Source organism: Epinephelus moara, chromosome 23 (assembly GCF_006386435.1).
Source record: "Epinephelus moara isolate mb chromosome 23, YSFRI_EMoa_1.0, whole genome shotgun sequence".
Classification (NCBI taxonomy): domain Eukaryota; kingdom Metazoa; phylum Chordata; class Actinopteri; order Perciformes; family Serranidae; genus Epinephelus; species Epinephelus moara.
This window is the reverse complement of record NC_065528.1, coordinates 25,419,213-25,441,728: the sequence shown is the minus strand read 5'-3', so window position 1 is coordinate 25,441,728 and position 22,516 is coordinate 25,419,213. Positions and strand designations below refer to the sequence as shown.

The 22,516-nt window shown below is 42.9% G+C and overlaps 1 protein-coding gene across 1 annotated transcript in view; it reads left to right on the top strand.

Annotated features, from left to right (window-relative positions):
- The window catches only part of sema3c (sema domain, immunoglobulin domain (Ig), short basic domain, secreted, (semaphorin) 3C), a 70,316-nt gene that overhangs the window by 40,505 nt on the left and 7,295 nt on the right, over positions 1 to 22,516 (top strand). The window contains exons 5-16 of the mRNA XM_050036752.1: positions 830 to 949; positions 4,987 to 5,077; positions 8,478 to 8,597; positions 8,703 to 8,845; positions 8,929 to 9,043; positions 11,895 to 11,964; positions 14,904 to 15,048; positions 15,149 to 15,371; positions 17,994 to 18,082; positions 20,826 to 20,867; positions 21,112 to 21,269; positions 22,176 to 22,243. Of these exons, the coding sequence (XP_049892709.1) occupies positions 830 to 949; positions 4,987 to 5,077; positions 8,478 to 8,597; positions 8,703 to 8,845; positions 8,929 to 9,043; positions 11,895 to 11,964; positions 14,904 to 15,048; positions 15,149 to 15,371; positions 17,994 to 18,082; positions 20,826 to 20,867; positions 21,112 to 21,269; positions 22,176 to 22,243 (1,384 nt within the window). The remainder of the gene's footprint in view (positions 1 to 829; positions 950 to 4,986; positions 5,078 to 8,477; positions 8,598 to 8,702; positions 8,846 to 8,928; positions 9,044 to 11,894; positions 11,965 to 14,903; positions 15,049 to 15,148; positions 15,372 to 17,993; positions 18,083 to 20,825; positions 20,868 to 21,111; positions 21,270 to 22,175; positions 22,244 to 22,516) is intronic.

The following is a 22,516-nucleotide window of genomic DNA, read 5'->3' as shown; positions in this document are numbered from 1 at the left end:
GACATTTTCTATCCAGAAGGTCAAAGGTCAGCTTCACTGTTGCATCATAATGTTGTGCAAATACACTTTTTTGGCCATGATTCTACATCGGTGGTTCCCAACTGGTGGGTCGCGGTCCAAAAGTAGGTCGCTGGCTCAATCTGAATGGACCACAAATGACTTGATTTTTAAGTACAGTGAATTTTCAGCGCAGAGCTTTTACTTTGAAGTGTCTTTTCCTGCTGTCGAGTGAGAAACTAACAGATACTGAACAGAGACAGAAAACTAGCTCGGCAATTGGCCAAAAGCAAGTATGACCCTGAATGTGTTAAACTGTGTGGACCTTGAACTGATGAATAGGGAGAAATCTGGACCCTGTGGCTGGACCAGTTGGGAACCACTGTTTTACATCATATCTCAGTGGGAGACATTCAGTCAAATACTAAACTGATGAGTCTAATCTTGGACGCCCACCTTGTTACAGTGCTGATTGTATAGCTCATCTGTGCTGCCTGGGGGGAAGATTATCTGTGAAGCATCCACGTTTTAGAATTTGTAGCTTCTTTGCCGCAGCATCCTTATTGAAAGCATTGTCAGATGTCATAGATGAGTGTTGACAGACATGGATGTAAACTGTAACTTGACTGGTTGGTGGAGGGATACAACCACAAGGCAGTAATTCTAGCTGTCGATAAATTCAAATTTTTATTTGTAAGAGTTACAGTGTGTTATTTCTCTTCTTGCTTAATGTTTAACATTTCATCTGACTTAATCTGAGTGACGTTTTTATTGTTGTGTCTGACCGACTGAACTTTTTACGTGCCTCGTTTTGTTTATCTGTTCTTTCCAGCACGGCTGTGGGAACTTCATCCGGGTGGTGCAGCCTTACAACAGAACTCATCTGTTCATGTGTGGCAGCGGAGCGTACAGTCCCGTCTGCGTGTACATCAACAGGGGCCGCAGACCAGAGGTGGGAACACGATGACGGATTCACCTCACTAAATATACAAACTCATGATGGTGTAAACCATGTTTTGGGGACATGAGGCTGGTGGCAGCACAGTGGTTACTATAGGACTAGGACACACTGCAGGCTGCTGAACAATACTACACCACTTACTGTACATGATCATGACATCTGCTGCATTTAATCCTAAATTACATGTATTTATACTTAAATTTACAATAATTTCAATGAGGTTTGGTGATGGGACATTTTGTTAAGCTAAAAATGATGAGCAAAAGAACATGCAGTAGTTCCCCTGTGCTTATAACAAAAATAAACCCCTAATTCCATTAACTTAATTGAGTTAGTGTAATTCATGTGCTTATTACTCAGCTGGGACAATAATTCATAACTTTCCTTCTTTGTTATTCCCTAAAAGTAGTGTGTGACTGTTAATGTCACCCCTGAGCGCAATAAAATTAAAGTAGTGGTAATACTGCCACCAAGAGCAAGTCAACAAAATAATTTTCTGAGAGAGAGATTAAGTCATGATCATTAAAATGCCTCAGGGGATGCTGACGAGGAATATTTCTGGTTTGATAAATAGATTTAATGGTTTAATTTAGCGGTTCAAAAGAATATATGACCGTTTTCTGAGACAGAATTTCTTTACAACACTCTCCTGGAAGACGTACAGCACTACTATAAGTCAGAGTCACTGTATACTGGGAGTGTATGCAGTGGGTGACAACCAGCGCTTATGAAATTGCTTTAATCTCATCTTCCTGAAATTAAATTCATGCCGGCATCAGATAGCGTTTGTTTCTAACAATAGCATGTTCTTTTACTGGTCTACCAGGAATTTAGAAGTGTCACCACCACATGATAAAAAAAGACTCCATAACTTCACATGAGCAAAGTTTTCACGTCCTCGGTGTGATGGCACATGAGAGGAGATGCTGAGGATAAGAGGGAGCAAATGGAGCTCTAGTGTCAGGGATGGAGGGCTGATTTCAGGGCGCTGCGCTCTCATCTCTGGGCCACACAGCTCTGGGAGTGAGAGCGGGGAAGCCCTCCAGGAGAAAAGTGCTCACTGAGTGAACAGCGTTGAGCCACAGACTGGCAGCCGCTGCCAAACGCTAATAAGCGGAGCGAGTGAGCTCCCAAACAGGCTCTTTCCGCACTGCGGTGCCCTTTGTCATTTGGGGTTTTTTTTGTTTGAAAGGCAGACTGCTCTGTTTGCAACTTCTGAGCTCAAACATGTCAGTGTCTCAAGGAAAGGGATCTGTTAAGTGTAACAAGCTGCTGGAGAGGGAAGCTGACGGCGAGCTCACAGTGTGGACCTTTGCCCCGAGAACGTGGCCCAGACTATTATGCTGTTGTGCAACTGGATGGGACGGCTGCAACATGTGTCAGTGTTTTTGTGCCTCCTTAGATGCTCAGTGAATTACAGGCTACGCTGCAATAAAAGGCCGTCTTAATGACTCAAACAGCCTTTTATTTAGTCTTTAAATCTTTACAGGGTGATTCCACCGCTCAAAGAAGTTACACTTGTCTTAGAAATTCCTCTGAAACATTTATCAGTACAAACAGTTGTCACTTCTTAAAGGAAACATCAAAGTGAACCATCAGTATGTAGAACACATTTTTAAGTACGCGGGGGGGCTTTAAAGGAATACTTCACCCCAAAATTATCATTTATATATCAATTACTCACCCCATGTAAGGATGCATTCATGAAGAAAACAGTGTTTTTCTGACATGCTTCCCGATGAACGAAGAATCCAAAAACAGAGAAAATTCTTGATGAACTGAAGTCATAGGGGTCCACGTTAAACTACAGCAAAACTATATCAAAACATACATTTACAAGCTCTCACACAACTCGTGCAGTATATCTAATAGTATGCTCAGGACTTCCCAAACAGACAACCTTTTCTGACAGGGAACAAAACTTCAAGTGAGACTCCATTTACAAAAACAATAATTTTACCTCGCTGAACACAGGAGCTTCTGGTCTACCACTGCCTCAGAACCTGTGTCCACATGGTGTTTTCCTCACGCAGAAAAGCAACACATTCTCACTCCGACCTCGTCACATATCGATGTTTGGTCATGAACTTTCCACGTTGAGATACGACGTCAAAGGTACCCTGGGTGCGTTTGTTGTTGACGTTCTGGGACGCCGTGTCAAGTTCTGCCTGTTACATGCATTGTCTTCTTTCAAAATACACTTGCATTTTGCATGCAGTTTCTTTCAAATTAAAGGCATTACGTCAGTACAACATCGTGAATTGACGTTTTTTTCCTTCAACAACAACGCACATGGTTACATTTTGCAAATGCGCACATGGTTGAGTTTAGGAAATAAGAACGGGGTTTGGCATCTTACGGCAAGTGAACACCTGCCTCCCGTGTGAAAGGTACATTTCCCCCGACACCTGCAGCCACAATTAAACAATAACAGCGACTGGCTACGTATCATAGTGACATGAAAGGACAGCTTTTTTGTCGATGTCTGACGTGGAGTGAGACTGGGTTGAGAAAAGCGGTGGCATGGTGTTGGGTGTTCATCCCGGCACTTGATAAAAAAGCACTCCTTTTTTTAAGGAGGTGCTCCATGTGCGTATGTTTCTATGCCAAAAATATCTTAACACTTTCATTAGCCATGTAGCTAACATAATGGTACATTAGCAGAGGGTTGATCACACAGTCAGCAGCAAGCCTACAAAGCGAACAGTGATAAAAGCACAACACTCACCAGAAACATCAAGCGTCTGCCAGCCAGTCTGCTCCAAAAAAATGAGCTTTTTGGTCTTTGTCGTGACAGTAGTTAAGCTTAAGAAGCAGCAATGACATCCCCAGCGCTTTTTTGAAAAGTTCAGAGATGTTCAAATAGGAGTACTCGGAGTGTCGGAGCATCCTTAAAGACAGGTGCTCGGCGCAACACTTTTTCTCAAGGCGGCTGCATACACTGACATTGGGAACAACTGAAAAGAGATGCCAGTGCTGAGGGAAAAAACCGCTGTGAGGACACAGGGCCTCGATCTGTAGTTTGTTTGTGTTATTGTGTGACTTTGGTGAATCAGAACTAACCCCTAAAACACCAAAGTCACACAAGAACACAAGTAAACTCTCTGATCAAGGCAGCAGTAAACCAGCTACTCAGATGATGAAAGGAGTAAAATTATTGTTTTTGTCAGTGGAGTCTGGCTTTGAAGAGAAAGAAAGTGCTGTCTGTTTGGAAAGTACTGAACATATGACTGGAGTAATGAGACTTGGATTATACTGCACGAGTTATGTCAGAGCTTGTAAACGGATGTTTTGATATGGTTTTACTGTTGTGAAACACAGACTTCAATTCAAGAATTTCATCTGTTTTTGGATTCTTCATTGACTGGAGGCTTGAAAGAAAAACAGACTTTTCTCCACGAATTCAACATAACACGAGGTGAGTAGATGATTTACAAATGGTCGTTTGGGGGCGGTGAAGTATTTCTTTGATGGTTCATTGCAACATCAAATGACTTGTTGAAACAGATACTTCTTGCAGTGTAGAGTCTGGAGAGTCGGTCCACCTCCAGCACGTTTTGGCGAACAGACACTTTTTCCTGGAAGAATGCTCCTCAGCTGACATTACTTGTATCCCCATTCAGGGAAGCACCAGCACCACAGTGAGCCAGACCCAAATAGGATCAGACAGGAAGCTCTATAATTTACCCAGGTTACAGTAAAAGTCGTTTGGACCGTCCAGTCCGCCACAAGGAGGGGGTTTAAACTTGGCAGCCGCCCCACCTGAGATGGAGAGATGGCTAGCCAACACATTAGCAGGGAAATTCCTCCTCTGCTCCCCAGTGGAATTTTCGCTTTACCGTCCCACATGGGCCTGTTAAGGTACGAGACCAGGAGCAACCAAAAAGGAGGGAAACCTGAGCAGGGCTACCTTGTGGGACATTTGGTCCGCTCATACATGTTTTATTGCAGGAGAGCCCACTGGACGGAATAACTTATCATATAAAACTGTCTCCACAATCTCTGATTTCCTCTTTTCTCTCTCACAGGAACAAGTTTTTCACATCGACTCGAGGACCGAATCTGGAAAAGGGCGGTGCTCCTTCAACCCTCAAGTGAACACAGTCTCCGTCATGCTCAGTAGGTGCCTCCTACAAAACCCCCGAAAATTATTACCAAAAATAAATGAAATTTGAGTTTTATTTATTTTTAACTGTGACCAGCAGTTCTATAGCAGAGGTTTACACATGCCCAGAATGAGATACCAAAACCTGAACTGGCCCTAGAAATTTGTTCCAAGATCCAACTGGACCTGAGAATAAAAAGTATGTATATCATCGGACCAATTTGTGCTAGAGATTTAACAGACCTGACCCAGTGCATGTCCGAGAAGAGACAGACCCAAGACCCAAATGGGTTCTGGGTCTCACGTCTACTGTAAGTGGCTTAAGACTGTGCATAAAAATTTCAATATTTACATTTTGTCAGTACGAATATGCTACACATCTTTAGCTCAGTTAGTTTCTCAACATTTCAGACATGACATGAGGCTTCATGGTGGATGGCTGCATAGACTTGGAGCTCCTGGCACCACTGTGTCATTTATTTGTTTTACTTTACCTTCAGTCAGTCTGCGGGTTAAGTTATATTTATCCAGCGCTGATCACGCGTCTTCTCAGATCCACTGGGGTATTATGGACAAAATACATTCAATTCAGTTCAATAGAACTTTATTTATCCTGAAGGAAATTCTTGTGCCAGAGAATCCTTCAAATTACAGTAACACTAGTACAGTGACCACAATTTTAACGATTCACAAACAGTAACAACCAAACAACCAGTGGAATCCCCGGGTCAGGGTCACTCACTGGGCCCAATTTTAGAACAATGAAGTATTAAATATCTGGGGAAATAAACAACTATAGAAGACAGAAGTGTTTTCAAGGAGCCAAAGCAAAAACCAGTCTCAAATAGAGTAACAATAGGACTACAATAAGTACAAAAGTTACTAAAGCTAAACTAAAATTGCAGAAAAACAGGGCACGGATATGAAGTGTCACGTAGGAAGAGCGGAGCAAGGTTTTTTACCTGCTGCACAGACTCTGTCCCACTGCGACCATGTCCCATGTATTTTGACCAGGGGTGTCCAAACTTTTTTGAATGAGGGCCAGATAAGACAACGTGAAAATACCTGGGGGCCAGCTGATTCTTGCATCAAATGGGTTTAAAAAATCAAGCAAAAAAAAAAGTCAGACAAATGCAACCATTTTATCTTTTAATGAACTTTTACTACTTGATGTTTCCTTCTCTTTGCGAGGTGAAGGGTAAAAATGCGAAGTGATCTTGCTTGATTACCCATTATTGTGTAAAGGGCCATATATGGTATATTTTGAAAGTCAAGCCAAGGGCCGATTAAAATTGGTCTGCGGGCCACAATTGGCCCCTGGGCCAGACTTTGAACATGCCTGATTTTGGCCGTCAGACACATTGATAATCAGACTCAGGTTATCAATGACCTGCGATAATAGAATGGTACCCAACCTGGACGTGATTGACCATAATAAAACCTAGACCCAAACTGTATGGGTTCTAGAACCATAAAGACCTGTACTCTATTGCTTGCTCTGTCCATTGGTCATCCACAAAAATTTCCCCACCCTTCCCCCACATTTTTGCTCTAGGAGGCTGAAAGCTGGCGTGGAGGTCAAGTGTGTGCATGTGAAGTTGCGTGTTTGTGTCAATGCCAATTGGCTAAAAGGCGGCGTGACAATGGGGGGATGCATGTATGTACATGGTCGCAGCTATATCAAATTCACGCCTTCATTGCTGTTCTCCAAGGGGCATGAACTTTTGGTTTTCAGTGACACTGTTGGTACTGTAATTTGATGAACAGTATCGGTGAGCCTCAGTCAGTAGCTCGTCTCCTGACAACGCCAGCCGTCAAATGTCACTCAGTATCGTTATAGCTTAAATATCTTCACACAAAAAGTGAGGAGAATTCAGATTTCAGCTGGACTTACACATCAAACACAGACCACCAAAGGTTAAAGCAGTACCTTCTTAAGGTCAGGCCGCGCCCTCTCTTCCCTTTGATCTCTGATTGGTCGAGGAGTGTTGGGTTGCTGTTGACACGGCTAAAGGCGACACATTGCACCCTCGGCTCCGCTTTCTGACACCTGAGCACGGCCATGTCAGCAGCAGCTTTGCCAGCTAGTGAGCGCCTTCAGAGATCCCCAGCAGGGAGCCTGAGGGGAGGGTGGGATAACCCTTACAGGGCAGGAAGGAAGGTGCTCCGCCAAGTAGAGTCGAGGTCAAAGGCAAAGCTGTGGAGGCAGCGATGCGGCTCCGCGGGCCCCAGAGAATCAGAGGCAGTGTCTGGGCTCGATAAAATCTGCACTTCATCTCCTCATCCTCGTGTTCTGGACCCTGTGTGGCTGTCTGAGGGCTGTCAACACTCGTTCCTTAGCAGGCCAGCTTGGATGTGGGCCACATACCCCTAATCCTCCCCTAACTTGCCCCACATCCTCCAAAACACATGGTCTGGAACTGATGGATGATGAAGTGAGAGTGGAGGAATGATAAAGAGAATGAAGCGGCTGTGGAGAACACACAGTCTGTTATTAGCAGCAGGACACACACAGACTCTGAACCCATTCATAGAACAGTCTTAAAGGGACAGTTCACCCTAAAATCAAAAATACATATTTTTCCTCTTACCTGTAGTGCTGTTTATCAGTCTAGATTGTACTGTACTGTATCACCGTGCAGAAGGAAGTGTGCATCTACTCATGAATGAGACAGCAATGGCGTCCTCTTCGGCTGAGCTGTAACATTAGCTAGCTCAGCTCAAGCCAACAAGGTTGTCGGTATCCAATCAGTGAAGCCATTGCTTGGCGCTCTAGTCATCCCTTCGTCTTAATCCACTCGCAAAAAAATCCACAAACCACTCGATTAAGTTTAACAGTTTTACAGTAGTCCATTTCTAAATCCAAAACTACCCAGAAAAAAAGAAGTAAAGAAACAGGTAAAAGATATAAGAGATAGGCAATTAACTCTCTCCAATCCAGAAACTCCCCCTACGGGTGAGAGTGTAAAAAAGTGGGAGCAATTAAAGGTACGATACAACACTAATAGGACCCTTGTCTTAAAAGTTACAAATGAAAAACAGCATTTAGGCTCCGACAGAGGTCATTATTAGACGCCTTTTTCCTGCTGTTGAATGTTTTAATTTTGGTTTATGTCACAATTTGGCACAAACGGCATTGCAAACGCCAGCTGGTGTTTGTGAATGTCTCTCTATGCATTTCTGAACTCACACCAAATCAATCTAGACTGATAAACTGCACTGCAGGTAAGAGGAAGAATATGTATCATTGATTTGGGGTGAACTGTCCCTTTAACATTACTTATCAGTCAGGGAACAAAATATCAGTGTATTCTATCTGTATCATTTTAATTGTCTGAGGGTATCACAGTAATTTGTATAAGCAATGTGTCTCTGTCTCTACAAAATGAGTTGTTGGTTTGTTGTGTCTTTCAGACCAGGAGCTGTTCTCAGGCATGTACATTGACTTCATGGGGACAGATGCTGCCATCTTCAGGAGCCTGACCAAGAGAAATGCAGTGCGGACAGATCAGCACAACTCTAAGTGGCTTAGTGGTGAGCACACAAACATTCTCTAAAGGTTTTAACTTATATATGTCAATTCATGTACACAAATTAGATTATTTTTATTTTATTTTTTTTGATTGTATCCTTTTTTAGAGCCGATCTTCATCGATGCCCATCTGATACCAGACGGAACAGACCCCAATGACGCCAAACTCTATTTCTTCTTCCGTGAGAGGCTGACGGATAACAGTGGAAACACTAAAAATATCCACACCATGGTGGCCAGAGTGTGTCCAGTAAGTGCTTTTGCATGTGCCTGATTAAATCAATAGTGAATGTTTTGTGGTTTCGAGTTGCCGAGTACAGCTTTTGTCTGCAGAGTGACATTGGAGGACAGCGCAGCCTGGTGAACAAATGGACCACGTTCCTCAAGGCCAGGATGGTGTGTTCGGTTCTGGAGGAGGACGGCACGGAAACTCACTTTGACGAACTGGGTGAGTAAAATAGAGGAACAGGAAAACTTTACTTGTGTTTTTAGGGACTGTTCTTTACTTATCAGAGGAGAGGGTGGCTGGGGTATGAGGGTTTTTCTTTTTATGTTGACCCTCCCTGAAACTACAAATATATTTTTCTTGAGGCTCCCTGAGTACTGGAGGAAAATTCAATACCCTCTCTCCACCATTAATAACTATATTTTTTTGACACCGCACCAGCGATAGTCATGGTCGGAGGCATTTTTTTTAATTGTCTGTCCCATTCTTGCAAACACGATATCTCAAACAGCCTTGAGGAAATTTCTTCAAATTTGGCACAAACGTCTACTTGGACTCAAGGGTAAGCTGACTGATTTTGGTGGTCAAAGGTCAAATGTCAACGTCACTGTGATCTTGCGTCTGTCCCATTCTAGTGAACGGGATATCTCAAGAACTCCTTGAGGAAATTTCTTCAAATTTGGCACAAACATCCACTTGGGCTTCACAATAAACTGATCGATTTTAGTGGTCAAAGGTCAGTACTGAGTCATTGTGATCTTGCGTCAATCCCATTCTCTGAACATGATATTTCAAGAACGCCTTGAGTTAATTTCTTCAAATTTGGCACAAACCTCCACTTGGCCTTAACAATGAACTGACTGATTTTGGTGGTCAAAGGTCAGTACAGCGTCATTATGATTTTGCGTCCATCCCATTCTCATGAACATGATATTTCAACAACGCCTTGAGGGAATTTCTTCAAATTTGGCGCAAACGTCTACTTGGACTGCACAATGAACTGACTGATTTTGGTGGTCAAAGGTCAAATGTTAATGTCACTGTGATCTTGCTGCCATCCCATTCTCGTGAACGTGATATCTCAAGAACGCCTTGAGGGATTTATTTCAAATTTGGCACAAACGTCCACTTGGACTCAGCAATGAACTGATTAGAATTTGGTGGTCAAAGGTCAAGGCCATTGTGACCTCACACAACATGTTTTTGGCCATAACTCAAGAATTCATACGCTCATTATGGCAAAATAGGATGAAATGATTAAGCAATGACATTTTACACCCAAAAGTTCACAGGTCAACTTCACTGTGACATCATAATGATCTGGAAAACAATTCTCTGGCCACTATTCAACATCATAACTCAACAGAAGGGGAGACATTTGGTCAGATACTTAATTAGTGACACTAATCTTGGGTGTCAACATGAAACTGTGCTGATTGATGTAAACTGTTACTGCAACTTCACAGGTTCTCGGAGCCATACAACCCCGAGGTGATAATTGTAGTTTATATTCGCACCAAATGTAGCTAATGGAGCCAAAGCAACAAGCAAACAGCACAGAGAGAGTGAGACTTATCACCACAAAAGCTAATCTCTTGAGAAAAGTGCGTATCCTCCTCATAAATCACATTATCATAAAAGTGTGTGTGCACTAAAGCAGAATATTTGTGCATGACAGCCTCCTGTCCGACCACACAAACCTAACAATATCTGATAAGCCTACACATCAAAAAAACACTACACAACAGTGGCAGAAGGGGGTTGTTGTGTTTTTTAATAAAATGGCAGCAAGCCCCAGGATGCCCCTTGCCAAATTTCATACTTGTATGACTATTTATGCCATCATAGCGACCTAATATTTGCATTTACATCTTTTGCCAGAAACTTGTCCCCAAAAGGGGGTTTTGGGGCCCCTGGGACCAAGCGGCCCTGAGCTGGGGGTCCTTGATATTAGCTTGTGATGGCCCAAGGTTCAGGCAGGAAATTATAATGAAAAAAGGGAGCAGCAAACACCACGACGGCTGGACCTGGCTCCCAGACTACTGGAGTTGAAAAAAGCCTTGTTTTTTCATTATAGTCATGCACGCAGGAACACAGAATTTAACGCTGTTGTTTTTCTTACAGGATGTGGCGAATGTAAACTGTTTATTTTTGGGGGGGGGGATTTAAATGACACATGTAGAATTAAATGATTTTGATGAAATATCACTACTTTAAGCTTGGCGGTTTTATATCCTGTTGAAAGCTTCATCGTGCATGATGTGTTCAAGAGCCATTGGGGATTTGAAAAAAAATTCTGTTTTCACAGTTTCTGGCTTTGATAAATGGTGTAATTTTGGTGATTTTAAAAGAAAACATGCCTTTAAAACCAGCCAGCAGGATTTGGGGTGTAGTATTTGAAATAAATACAACCATTTAAAGTTGCATGTCCCTCCTCCACGCCAAAATTAAACCACAGTCCCTCCTCAGTGCTCGAAAAATTATTTGACATGCCTCCCCCATTTTGCACCACCCCCACCACTCTTAAAAACAACCAACACTCCCTTACATATTACATATTTCCTTTATTTTGTTGAGTGACTTCCAAGCTCCGATTCATGTTCGTGGTCCATGAAACAAGTTGAAAACAAAACCTTGAATTTTGGAAAATACGAGACCATCCCAATTCCCGAAAGCTCCTTATTTTTGTTCCAAGGTTTCCAGCGATTGCTTTCTCCATAAACAATCCGCGGAACTCCCTCTGTTTGGTCTGGATTAAGGCTGCGGCCCTTTATCAACTTTCATAACAATTCCTCTGTTGATTTTAGTTACCTTGTATTCAGTTATGAGTATATTATTCCAGTCCTTTCTCAGCCTCAGCTTTGAAAACTCCAAACAGCTCGCAGAACTTTAAACCTGCTCTTTCATTTAGTTCATCAGACCAGTCAATCTGTCAACACGTGCAGTTATTAATTCACGCATTCATCACTTTTTGGCCATCTCACCTGCAGGAGGAGGTGATGTGGGATACGGGGAGTTTATTGAAAGTATAACACGTTTGTCTATGTGTGCACATGTGTGTTTTCCCTCACAGAAAATGTGTTTTTGCTGGAAAGCGATCAGCCCAAGGGCCTGTTGGTGTTTGGAGTCTTCACATCCACAAGGTAAGGCCAGCGGCGGTGAAGCCAACTGTAACATTCCTGCAGGCCTCAGTGGTTATGTTAATCACCGGCTGGATAGCAGCGGGGAGGGGGGACGTGCTCGTCAAAGAGCCGGTTACATTGAGACGTCATGTGTCGTGTTGCAGAACAGCTTAGTCAGATGATGAACTATCAGTTACAGCGTCCTGGTGGCTTCACCATATGGCCTGCGTTTTGATGTTCTTTCCTTATGATCGCAAGCAGCAGTGCGTATTTAGATGACTGAGTGCAGGAGATACATCCATAGTATACACTGATATAGACTGTGTATCACATGACATGGCGGACGGAGTATTAGTACACAGCTGGATTTTTGATCACAGAGAGAATTTCATTATTGCATTTTTCAGATAGGTGAAACTGAAGCCTTGTTTGTCAGGTTTTAGGGAAAACAGGAAGGAAAAAAGATCCCAAAAATGTGGGAAGAGCCCCAGTTCCAGTGAAAGTAACAGAGAAACACAAAGAACATAGAAAGGCAGAGGGGAAAGTCTTACCAAAATGAAACAAGGTTATGTTAAACCTTAATTGCTGTCTCTGACAAGCAGCTGTCCATTAGTCACTCACTCTACAGTAGGAAACAGTACTCCAAAATAAAAGCTCTGCGCTGGGAATTCACTGTACTCTAATGCCAGGTTCACACTATACGGTATCAGCCTGATTTTAGCCGATGCAGCGTCGTACCTTGTCGGCTCAGATCATGAACAGCAATGAGCGTCGGACGCAATAATACATTGTTTCATCTCGTGTAATGTGTCATAGTAGATGACAACAGAGGCCACGTCTGGGACTCCTCACAACGTCCTGACAGAAAGTCTAGCATGTTTGATATTCTTTTTGTCGTTCACGATTTCTCCCGTCACAGCCGTCAGTTTGACCAATAGGAACACAGAACGATCTGCTGCCGTCGACACTGTACGGCAACAACACCCCAGGGTTATAGATATTTCCTCTACGGATGTTAAAACACAGAATAAAATGATGGTGTGAAAAAGCAGAGGCACTTTAGCAACCCACTGAGTACTGCCATTAGCATCAAGCTAGCAAACAATGTTACTTCTTCATAATGGAGGTAGGGCTGCAACTAACGATTATTTTCATTGTGGACTAATCTGTCGATTATTTCTTCCATCAGTCGACTAATCATTTTATCGAAAAATGTGTTAAAATGTTGAAAAATGTCGGTCTGTCTCTCCCAAACCCCAAAATTACGTCATCTAATGTCTTGTTTCGTACTCACGCCAAAGGGTTTTAGTTCACCGTCATGGGAGAGTGTGTAAAGCTGCCAATATCTGAACGTAAGAAGCTGCAGTAAGAGTATTTTGGGGTACTTTTATAGTACTTTTCTATGAAAAATGACTCAAACCGATTAGTTGACTACTAAAATAGTCACCGATTATTTGGATAGTCGATTAGTTGACTAATCATTGCAGCCCTAAATGGAGGACATAAAGTAAGAAAATTTTAAAATAGTGGCTTACCACTTATTATATTTATTCCACTTATTCCATTATATTATTATAATATTATTATTAACTTACCACAACATTAGTTTTTATCTGCTCCCGTTTGCCTTGATAAACTTCATGCATCGCGCCATCATTTCAAACTCAACACTTCCTGTATCTGTTTCAAATTAAAAGCCCCTTATAACTTCGGTTGAGAGAATCCATTCATTTTCTAAACAGGCTTTTATTGTGAAACATTTGCAGGAACTTGTCGTGGAGGATTCAGTGACTTGTACTTCAAGTGTTGCTCCTGCCATCTAGTGGCGCTTTTTACGTTACTACAGTAACATTAAATAATAGTGATAAGACAAGACAGGACAAGAACAACCCGATGACATCACTCACGTTGTGAAAGACGACCAGGGACGATTGATCGTGGACCAACGTGTAGTGTGTCATATCTGTCGGCCAAGTCACGGTACGATTTTATGACCCCACAATCACCTACTCTAACATAGTGACTGTCGGAACGAACTAAAATGTCTTGTCCCACCAGTTGGGAACCACTATTTTCCATTTTTTGTTTGTTTACTTACTGTGTTTTTTCTCAGCGTTAAATGTCCGATTCCCTTTCCAATCGGTCATTGTTCCTGCTAACTCTTATAATGTGAGAACCATGTTTTTCTAGATATATGGTTTTCCTTTTAAAGCGAAAAAATTATATCATATGCTGCATCAGTAAATCTGAGCACAACGTCGAATTTCTGCTTCTATTAAAATGACGATGAACAACATTTAGACATCATGATCTTTGACAAGAAATGAAGGGAAGAACAGTTTATCACATACCACCTAAACCTCTGTGGTGACTGAAGGAAACCACACTAAACAAACTGATTAAACTTCTCTCATTCAGCTGAAGGTCAAAGTCAGCAGGGTGTCATGGTAAATTTGGCGGTTTTAAAGGAACGGTCACTTGATCCATGCGCTCTGAGCTCTAATTGAGTTCGTCTGGTTAACCCAGGGTGACGCTGCCACAGGCCTTCAGTTCACTTGTTACCTCAGGATCTTAGAAAGGTTACAGCAGAGGAACCTGGCTCAGAGAACACAGCCAAACCAAACAGTGAGGTCCTTTAGGTCTCTCACTTCAGTGTTATTTTTTTCTCCACACTGTGATTCTTCCTCTGTCTCCACTTTACACAAAATGCTTCTGCTCCCCTTTTCAACAAAGACTCTTTTATGTGTTAAGCAATGTGGTTTTAAATGACTTAGCCAAGAAACAAGTGAGCTGTCCCCACTGGAGAGTGGCGCTGGTTCCACCCAGACTGTATAACATCCTCAGAAACAGTCCTTGAATAACAACTGCAGAATATTTTAGCAGGGTGGGTCTGGAGGTTGTGAGTGCAGTAGGTTCCTACTGTTGTGTTTGATACAAAGTTATGCATCTCATTTCCTCAGCTCCGTGTTTAAAGGCTCGGCAGTGTGTGTGTACAACATGGCCGACATCCTCACAGTCTTCAACGGGCCCTTCGCTCACAGAGAGGGGCCCAACTTTCAGTGGGTGGCGTTCCAGGGACGCATCCCATACCCAAGGCCCGGAACTGTGAGTTCATTTCTAGCCCATTCACTGGTTAAGAAATAAATGGACTGGATTTTGTCAGTGATGACCATGACATTCTTTTTAACACTTTTTGTTCCACCAGTGTCCCGGTGGAGCCTTCACACCTGACATCCATACGACAAAGGAGTTCCCAGATGATGTGGTGACCTTCGTACGGAACCACCCGGTCATGTTCAACCCCATCTACCCAGTGGGGAGGAGACCTCTGGTGGTTCGGACCAACGCTGACTACAAATACACATCAGTGGCAGTGGACCAGGTTTTGGCTGCTGATGGCAACTACCAAGTGTTGTTCCTGGGCACAGGTATGACTGTTGACAGAATGTGTATCTTCTATCAAAGTACAGCCAATTTTGAGGGTTTTTTAAGCCTGCTATGAACAACAGCTTGAGTTTTACACTGCTTGTTAAGGTCACAATAAAAAATGCTGTCATAGAGCAAGCTCACGTATATACTCCAAAATTTAAAAAGCAAAAAAATTACATTTTTTGCAGGTATTGTGAAAATAAATGCCATTTTTCATCGTTTTCGATTTTTTAAAAATGAGAGTCAAATTGTAAAAATGCTTCGCTCTTCTAGTGTCAAGGTCATTTTACTTTTTCAACACCCAAAGTCAGATTTTTTTTGTTTCTCCAGAAAAAATAATAAGACTATTAATTGAATCTAATCTTACTTTTGACATGAGCATCAAAACACGACCGGTACTGCATTTTTTAGGCTGATATTGATGTCAGAATTTAACGAATCTGTAACAAATCTGATAATGACACACCAACTAATATTTTTTATACCTCTGCACCAGTGACAGCTTTGACCAGAGGCATTATGTTTTCAGGTTGTATGTCCTTCCATTCCATTCTTGTGAACGTGATATTTCAGGAAGGCATTGAGGAAATGTCTTCAATTTTGGCACAAACGTCCACTTGGACTCCACACTGAACTGACTGATTTTGGTGGTCAAATTTTAAATGTCAAGGTCACTGTGATCTTCCGTCTGCTCCACTCTCTTGAACATGATAGCTCAGAAACACCTTAAGGGAATTTCTTCAAATTTGGCACAAACATCACAAATAGAGTAAAATTTGATGGTCAAGGTCACTGTGACCTCACAAAACCCTTTTTTGGCCATAACTAAAGAATTCATACACCAATTATGACAAAATTTGGCACAAATGTCTGACAGAATATACTGATGACATTTCATATCCAAAAGGTCAACTTCACTGTGACATCATGATGTTATGCAAAAACAGTTTTCTGGCCATTATTCAATGTCATATCTCAGGAACAGAAGGGGAGACATTTGGTCAGACACTGAATTGGTGACACTAATCTTGGGGTCCATCTTGAAACTGTGCTTCACCACATATATTATATGAGTCTGGGGAGACATTTATGTATGAGAGGCACACAGCTGTGATAAGGATGCCTTAAAATAGCTTTAAAGAACTGTGACCAAAATATGTTCTAAGCAGGATATCTATAAAGCTATAAACAACTATAAAGCAAGGAACCTGTCTTTCTGTCTTTCTATGTGTTCTTTGCATATCTCGAGAACTCTTCATCCAATCTACTTCACATGTGGTGGGTGTATTGCTGGGAACCCAAGGATGCGCCTTGAGTAGATCTGTGGTGTTTTCTTTGCCATATAAACTTAAAACCAGGGAGGAAAGGAGGCCGGTACAGTCCGCTACTCTGTACTACTAAAAGATTTGGTGCCAGTGCGCAGTACTGAGAAGAGGGGAAAGAAAGAGAAGAGGGATCTGACGAAACCTGTTTGTTAAAGTTGGAAAGAGAAGGTCTGAGTTCGGTTCACTTCAGAGGGGTCTGAGTTCTCTTGGAGTGTTCACATATGCACAAAAAATGCTGAGTCACCGTTCTGAGGGCTGAAAAGGACCAAGGCAGGTTTGAAATACAGTTTTTCTGCTGCACTTTCTTCAGCTTATTTTATGAGTAAATGATTGTTGAGCGGAGTCCTCTTGCCACAGCTGGTTGTCAGATAAACAGATAACGGGGGGGATAGTACACTGTGGGCGTGGTGGCACATTTGAAAACACAGACACCGTGATACGGCATGTAGCTTAAATTATGTCACAATTAGGCCATAAACAGGGCGATAAGACAAGGTCCTTAAGATAGGATATCATTTTATTGAATCAGGTGAGAGAGTCTGCAGGTCTTTACCCTGTTTGTTTTACTCAAATGTCAGCCTTGATGTTAGCACTTGTGTTTTTAAAACTTCCTAAAACTATTAAAAGTGTTTTATCCTGCCTCACAGGCAGGAAGTATATAGAATTATACCTCTTGTTTCTGTGCTCACAGTGTGGTGGTTAAATACAGTAGAATAACGTGAACACGTGCATCTCCACTCGTGCACAAGCATGTATTTGCATACTCCTTTTCTCTCTCTCTCTCACAGCTGCTTGTGTTTATCAGACAGCCTCTCCATTCTGTTTCTCCTGCCTGGATCTCTTGAAAAAAAAAAAAAAAAAGCCAGTGCTGTCCAACAATATCTGAGCCCCCCGAAATGCTGCTTTGTCTGAGGGAGACGCTCTTATCACGCGTTTCCAGGAGCTGTTACTGTCCTCCCTCAGTCCGCTGCTCCAGCTCCCAGGACCAAACAGCTGTATTGATGATGCTTGTGTTGCATGTTGCCCTTTCCGTGGCCCTTCTCCGCCCCTGCGCGGGCTTAAGAGCTTCCATTCCCACTCCTGCCACAGTTGATTCTGCTGTGAAAACCAGCTATCGTGCCTAATTCAAAAGCAAACACGGGCAAAGGAAAACAGAGCAGGAGTTTATTTTTTTCCCCCAGCAGTTGTATTGTAGTTTCTCTGTCTGGGCAGTCTTTATTGAGTGTGTGTATCTGTTTCACACGGTTGTTTTATGTGTGGTTACAGCTCATGACATGTCTGCTCTCTGCCCCCCAGACAAAGGTACAGTACAGAAGGTAATTGTGCTGCCAAGCAATCAATCCCTGCATGAAGATCTGATCCTGGAGGAGCTGGAAGTGTTTAAGGTCAGCTGTCTGTTTTTCTCTCCTTTCTTCTTTCATTCCACTCTCACTTTCATCCCTTTTCTTTCCCACAAATCAGGTGGTGGGGGTAGCGGGGCGGGGGTGCACTTGGCCACAACACAAAGGCCAGGGGCAGACAGACAGAGGCACGGTGGTACACAGGAGATAGATGTTCTGCAGTGTAGTGCAGCGCAGAGTGATGGGAAACATGCTAACATACCGCAAGGGTCTGGTTGTTGCCCCCAGTGAACCTTCACACATGTTGCTTTATCGTAGTTCAGAGCGCTAAACGTGTGATCAACCTGTGATCGGACGTAAAGGCCACGGCTCCTTTGATCTTTCACTGCACCTGAACTATAGCTGTGCTTCATTTAGGGGAGATTTATTCTCAGTTGAACGTATATATTTCCTTTATAAAGATACATCTGGTGAGAAGCTGATCCTGGATGGGTACTGTCTCTGCTGTGGCTGTTTTAAATTGTCATTAAAGGAATACTTCACCCTCCAAATGACCGATTTTGTATCAGTTCCTCACCCCATGTTACGATGAATTAGCGAAGAAAACTTTGTTTTTCTTGCATGCCTCCACTGTGAGCGAAGAATCCAAAAACTGAGAAAATCCTCAATGAATTGAAGTCATAGGGGTCCACGTTTAACAACAGCAAAACTATGGCTCTGTCTACACATATACAGATGTTTTGGAGAAAGGATATTTTCCTCCACGTTGTGACCTCCCTTTCAGACGAAAACAGAGTTTTAGTTCACTAAAACAGAGCGGAGCAGTGTGTAGGATTTCGTGGCATCTAGAGGATTGCAGATTGCCACAAGCTTAAGGGCCCGTCCCAATACCCGCCCTTAGCCCTACCCCTTGGCCCTACCCCTTAGCCCTACCCCTTGGCCCTACTCCTACATTTGCGTGTTCCCGCAAGGGGTAGGGGTGTCCCAATTCCTTTTTGCGTGTAGGGGTAGAGGGTATAATGAGGGGTAGTGGGTATGAAACTAGCCCTTCAGAGCGAGGGATTTCAGATGCTGACTTGCCAGCGAGGGGTAGACGTTGCCATGGCTACCATCGAGCAAGAAACGGGGAAAAAAGTTGTTATTGCTTTTCACGATGTCTAGATTGGAGTTGACAGAAAGCTAGCCAGCTAGCTAACGTTACCGTCGTCAGGTTGCTTGTTAGCTAGCTAGCTAGCTCGCACTATCTGGCGTCTGTCATCTGTCCTGTTCTGCAAAATTGTCAGCTTTTTCACATTATGATAACACGCCGGCTAGTATAACTATGCTGCCTCGTAATGTTAGCTGGTTAGTCCCCTGTCGTACATATCATTTCGTCGTCTGTCGTTCATCAAACGAAGCATGATGAATACAGTAAATGCGATCGGTAGGATTAACTCAGCTAGAGACTCCATTGTAGATGCCGGTTGGAAATGTAGATGGCTCGCAGCTTCCTGTTTAAAATAGTTACGTATGCGTGAACGTAACCGACGCAGTGACGTAGTGAGTGGTGTCCCAGTTCCTAGGGAAAGATTTCAACCCCTACCCCTTGTTGCTTCATTTTGAGGGCCAAGGGGTAGGGCCAAGGGCTAAGGGGTAGTGGACAAGGGGGGGTATTGGGATTGGGCCTAAACTTCTCCCAGTAAACTCCCAATTAGGATACCCATAGAGGGTTTTTTTTGTACAGGAGCTGAATCTTTACAGAGGCACCTTGGTCTCTAAAACAAACGGTCCCACTGATTTAAACCTATATAAAACTGAATAAAACAATTTCACATTAAAAATCTGTGTTTTTTTAGAGGGACTGCTGACAACGGTGGCCGACGTGAAAATGCGAAATTGCGTTTTGCTAGCACTGCTTGGTCTAATGACTGCTTTACACTTAAACTTAGTATTACTGCACCACTTCATGGACGCACAGAGACATCTGCTGGGGCCACTGTTTTTTGTTCCACTTCTGTATCCTCGGTTTAAAGTCAGCCAAAAACAGTGATTTCGGATCGGGCTAGTCAAATTAGTGGACAATTTTGACAAGAGGGATTGTTGTCGATGAGGAGTGAAAGAAAACTTATGCATGGCCAGAGCATGCCTCATACCTTTGTGTGTGCTCTTTTGTCCTCATATCAAAGGGGACTCAACAGTGATGAGATCTCCACTAGGTGTTTTGAAAATGTTAATGTTAGCCTATATACCTTACTACCTTTGAGACGAGTGGAGAGCATTTTCACCTTCTAGTGTGGATGGAGATCATTTGTAAGACAAAAGTCATGTGGACAATTTTTTTTTAAAACAGAGGGGAAAATATATCAAAAACATCTGTAAACAAAAACTGAAGAATGTTGGACTGTAATAATTGATTCTTAGAATGGACATTCGCCCGGCATATAGGTCAGAATGCATTTGTCAGGACTCCAGTATTCATTCACTGCACTTTATCGACTGAAATTGAAGGCACCGCAATGCACAAGGCACTTATGACTTCAATTCATCAAGAATTTTCTCCTTTTTTGGATTCTTCGTTCACCGTAGAGGGGTGCGAAAAAAACAAAGTTCTCCTCACTAAGTTTACGTAACACAGGGTGAGTAACTGATATACAAATGGTCATTTGGGGAGTGAAGTATTCCTTTAAAAAGCTGTTCCCTTCCTTTTCCCCCAACATGTTCCCACCTATTCCTCTAAGATTTTGATAGAAGTAACTGTCAACAACGTCTAAAAGCTCTGAACTTTGCCCTTGTGTGTGTTATTTTTCAGAATCAAGCTCCTGTTACAAACTTGAGAATATCCTCAAAGAAAGTAAGTGTCCCTCCAACTCTGCTGACCTCACACATTAAGTGCCGTTTTATTGTTTTAATATGTTATTCATTGTCTGTGGCTACTATGTAATGCTCAAAACACAACTCTCCAGTGCGTAATAAGCCTCCCAAAGGCAGGGAAATAATGAGCCATAATTGTTTCGGCGCTCTGCCTCATTTTCCTGTCAGCCGGCCACTTATTAAGACAAACAGGGCGGCTGACATTTGAACTGTTTACTTTGCAGCAACAGCTGTACGTCAGCTCCGAGTTCGGGGTCTCGCAGGTCTCCCTGCACCGTTGCCACGCTTACGGCTCGGCTTGCGCTGACTGCTGCCTCGCCAGAGACCCCTACTGCGCCTGGGACGGACTCAGCTGCTCCCGCTTCTACCCCACCGGCAAAAGGTACACAGAGGTTTACAGTTTAAGGGGTCATTACTGCGGTTTGGTGCCGGTGTTCGGTAACTTTTAAATGTTCTGCAAAGACGTTTAAGTGTCCATTAAGGATTGATCCCTTAGCAGTGTAGTGCTGAAAGGTGTTGATTAGGGAGCCCATTCATGGGGGCAGCCATTCAAAACATTCACAAGAGTTAAATAAACAACAGCATAGTGCAGATTTTTCAATAGCATTCAATATTTCTGTTCACTTGCCATGAGAATCTCGTGAAGATTTGGGCCTCCAACACACAACAAAAGCAGCATCCATCAGTTACATAACAAATATGAAATTAATCAATGTACCACATCAAGTTGTCCTGAATGTGGGCACCAGATGATGTACAACAACATGTTAAACAAGACCAGAAAAGAGCTGGTCGCAACCTGTGAGGGCACAAAGATCACATGGCTGGTATCCCTCAGCACACACTTCAGTGTAAGTACGTCACTAATTCTGCTTTTGTTGTTTCCCTCCGTCCGTCTAGACATAACACAGACAAGGTGGTATAAGCGACCTCACCTCTGAGTCCGACACCTCTCCGGTCTCTTTAAGGACCGGCTGCGTGTCTCTTGACATTCCAGCCGGCCGCAGGTCAAGTTTAGTTTGGTCGCAGAACAAAAGTGCAGCCCTCGTGTTCCTGCGGAAAATGTGTGTGAAATGTGTCAGCTGTTTACACGCTCTTTTCCTCAAGCTGTTACATATGAGTGTGCACCGCCGAGTGGAATAACAGTCAGATTTTCCTCATTGTTTTGGCACTGTCGGCTCCCTCCACAGCTTTAATATGAGATGAATATATGAGGAAGAATGTTGTGTATTTGTTCTGTATTTATCTGCAGTGTATTTATACTCAATGCTGTTTCTTCTTGTTTTAGGAGGAGCAGACGGCAGGACATTATGCACGGAAATCCGCTCACTCAGTGCAGAGGATTCAATCTAAAAGGTATTTCAAGCTGCTCGAATCAATACTTTTATTTTAGGGAAGCATCAAATGGCTGGGTTTGATGTGAAAGGTGTCGCTTGAAGGGACACAGAGAATTTTACCACAGCTCTACAGAGCTTAGCCTCTTGTAGCTATTTGTTTAGATTTTATGGCCCACAAATTACGCCGTCATCAACCTCACAACAGCAGGCGGCAAAGCTCTGATAAACCCCACTGTATGCTGCACGCCCAGCATCAGACAGCAGACGAAATTAGGAAGAAGCTGGCGAGGAA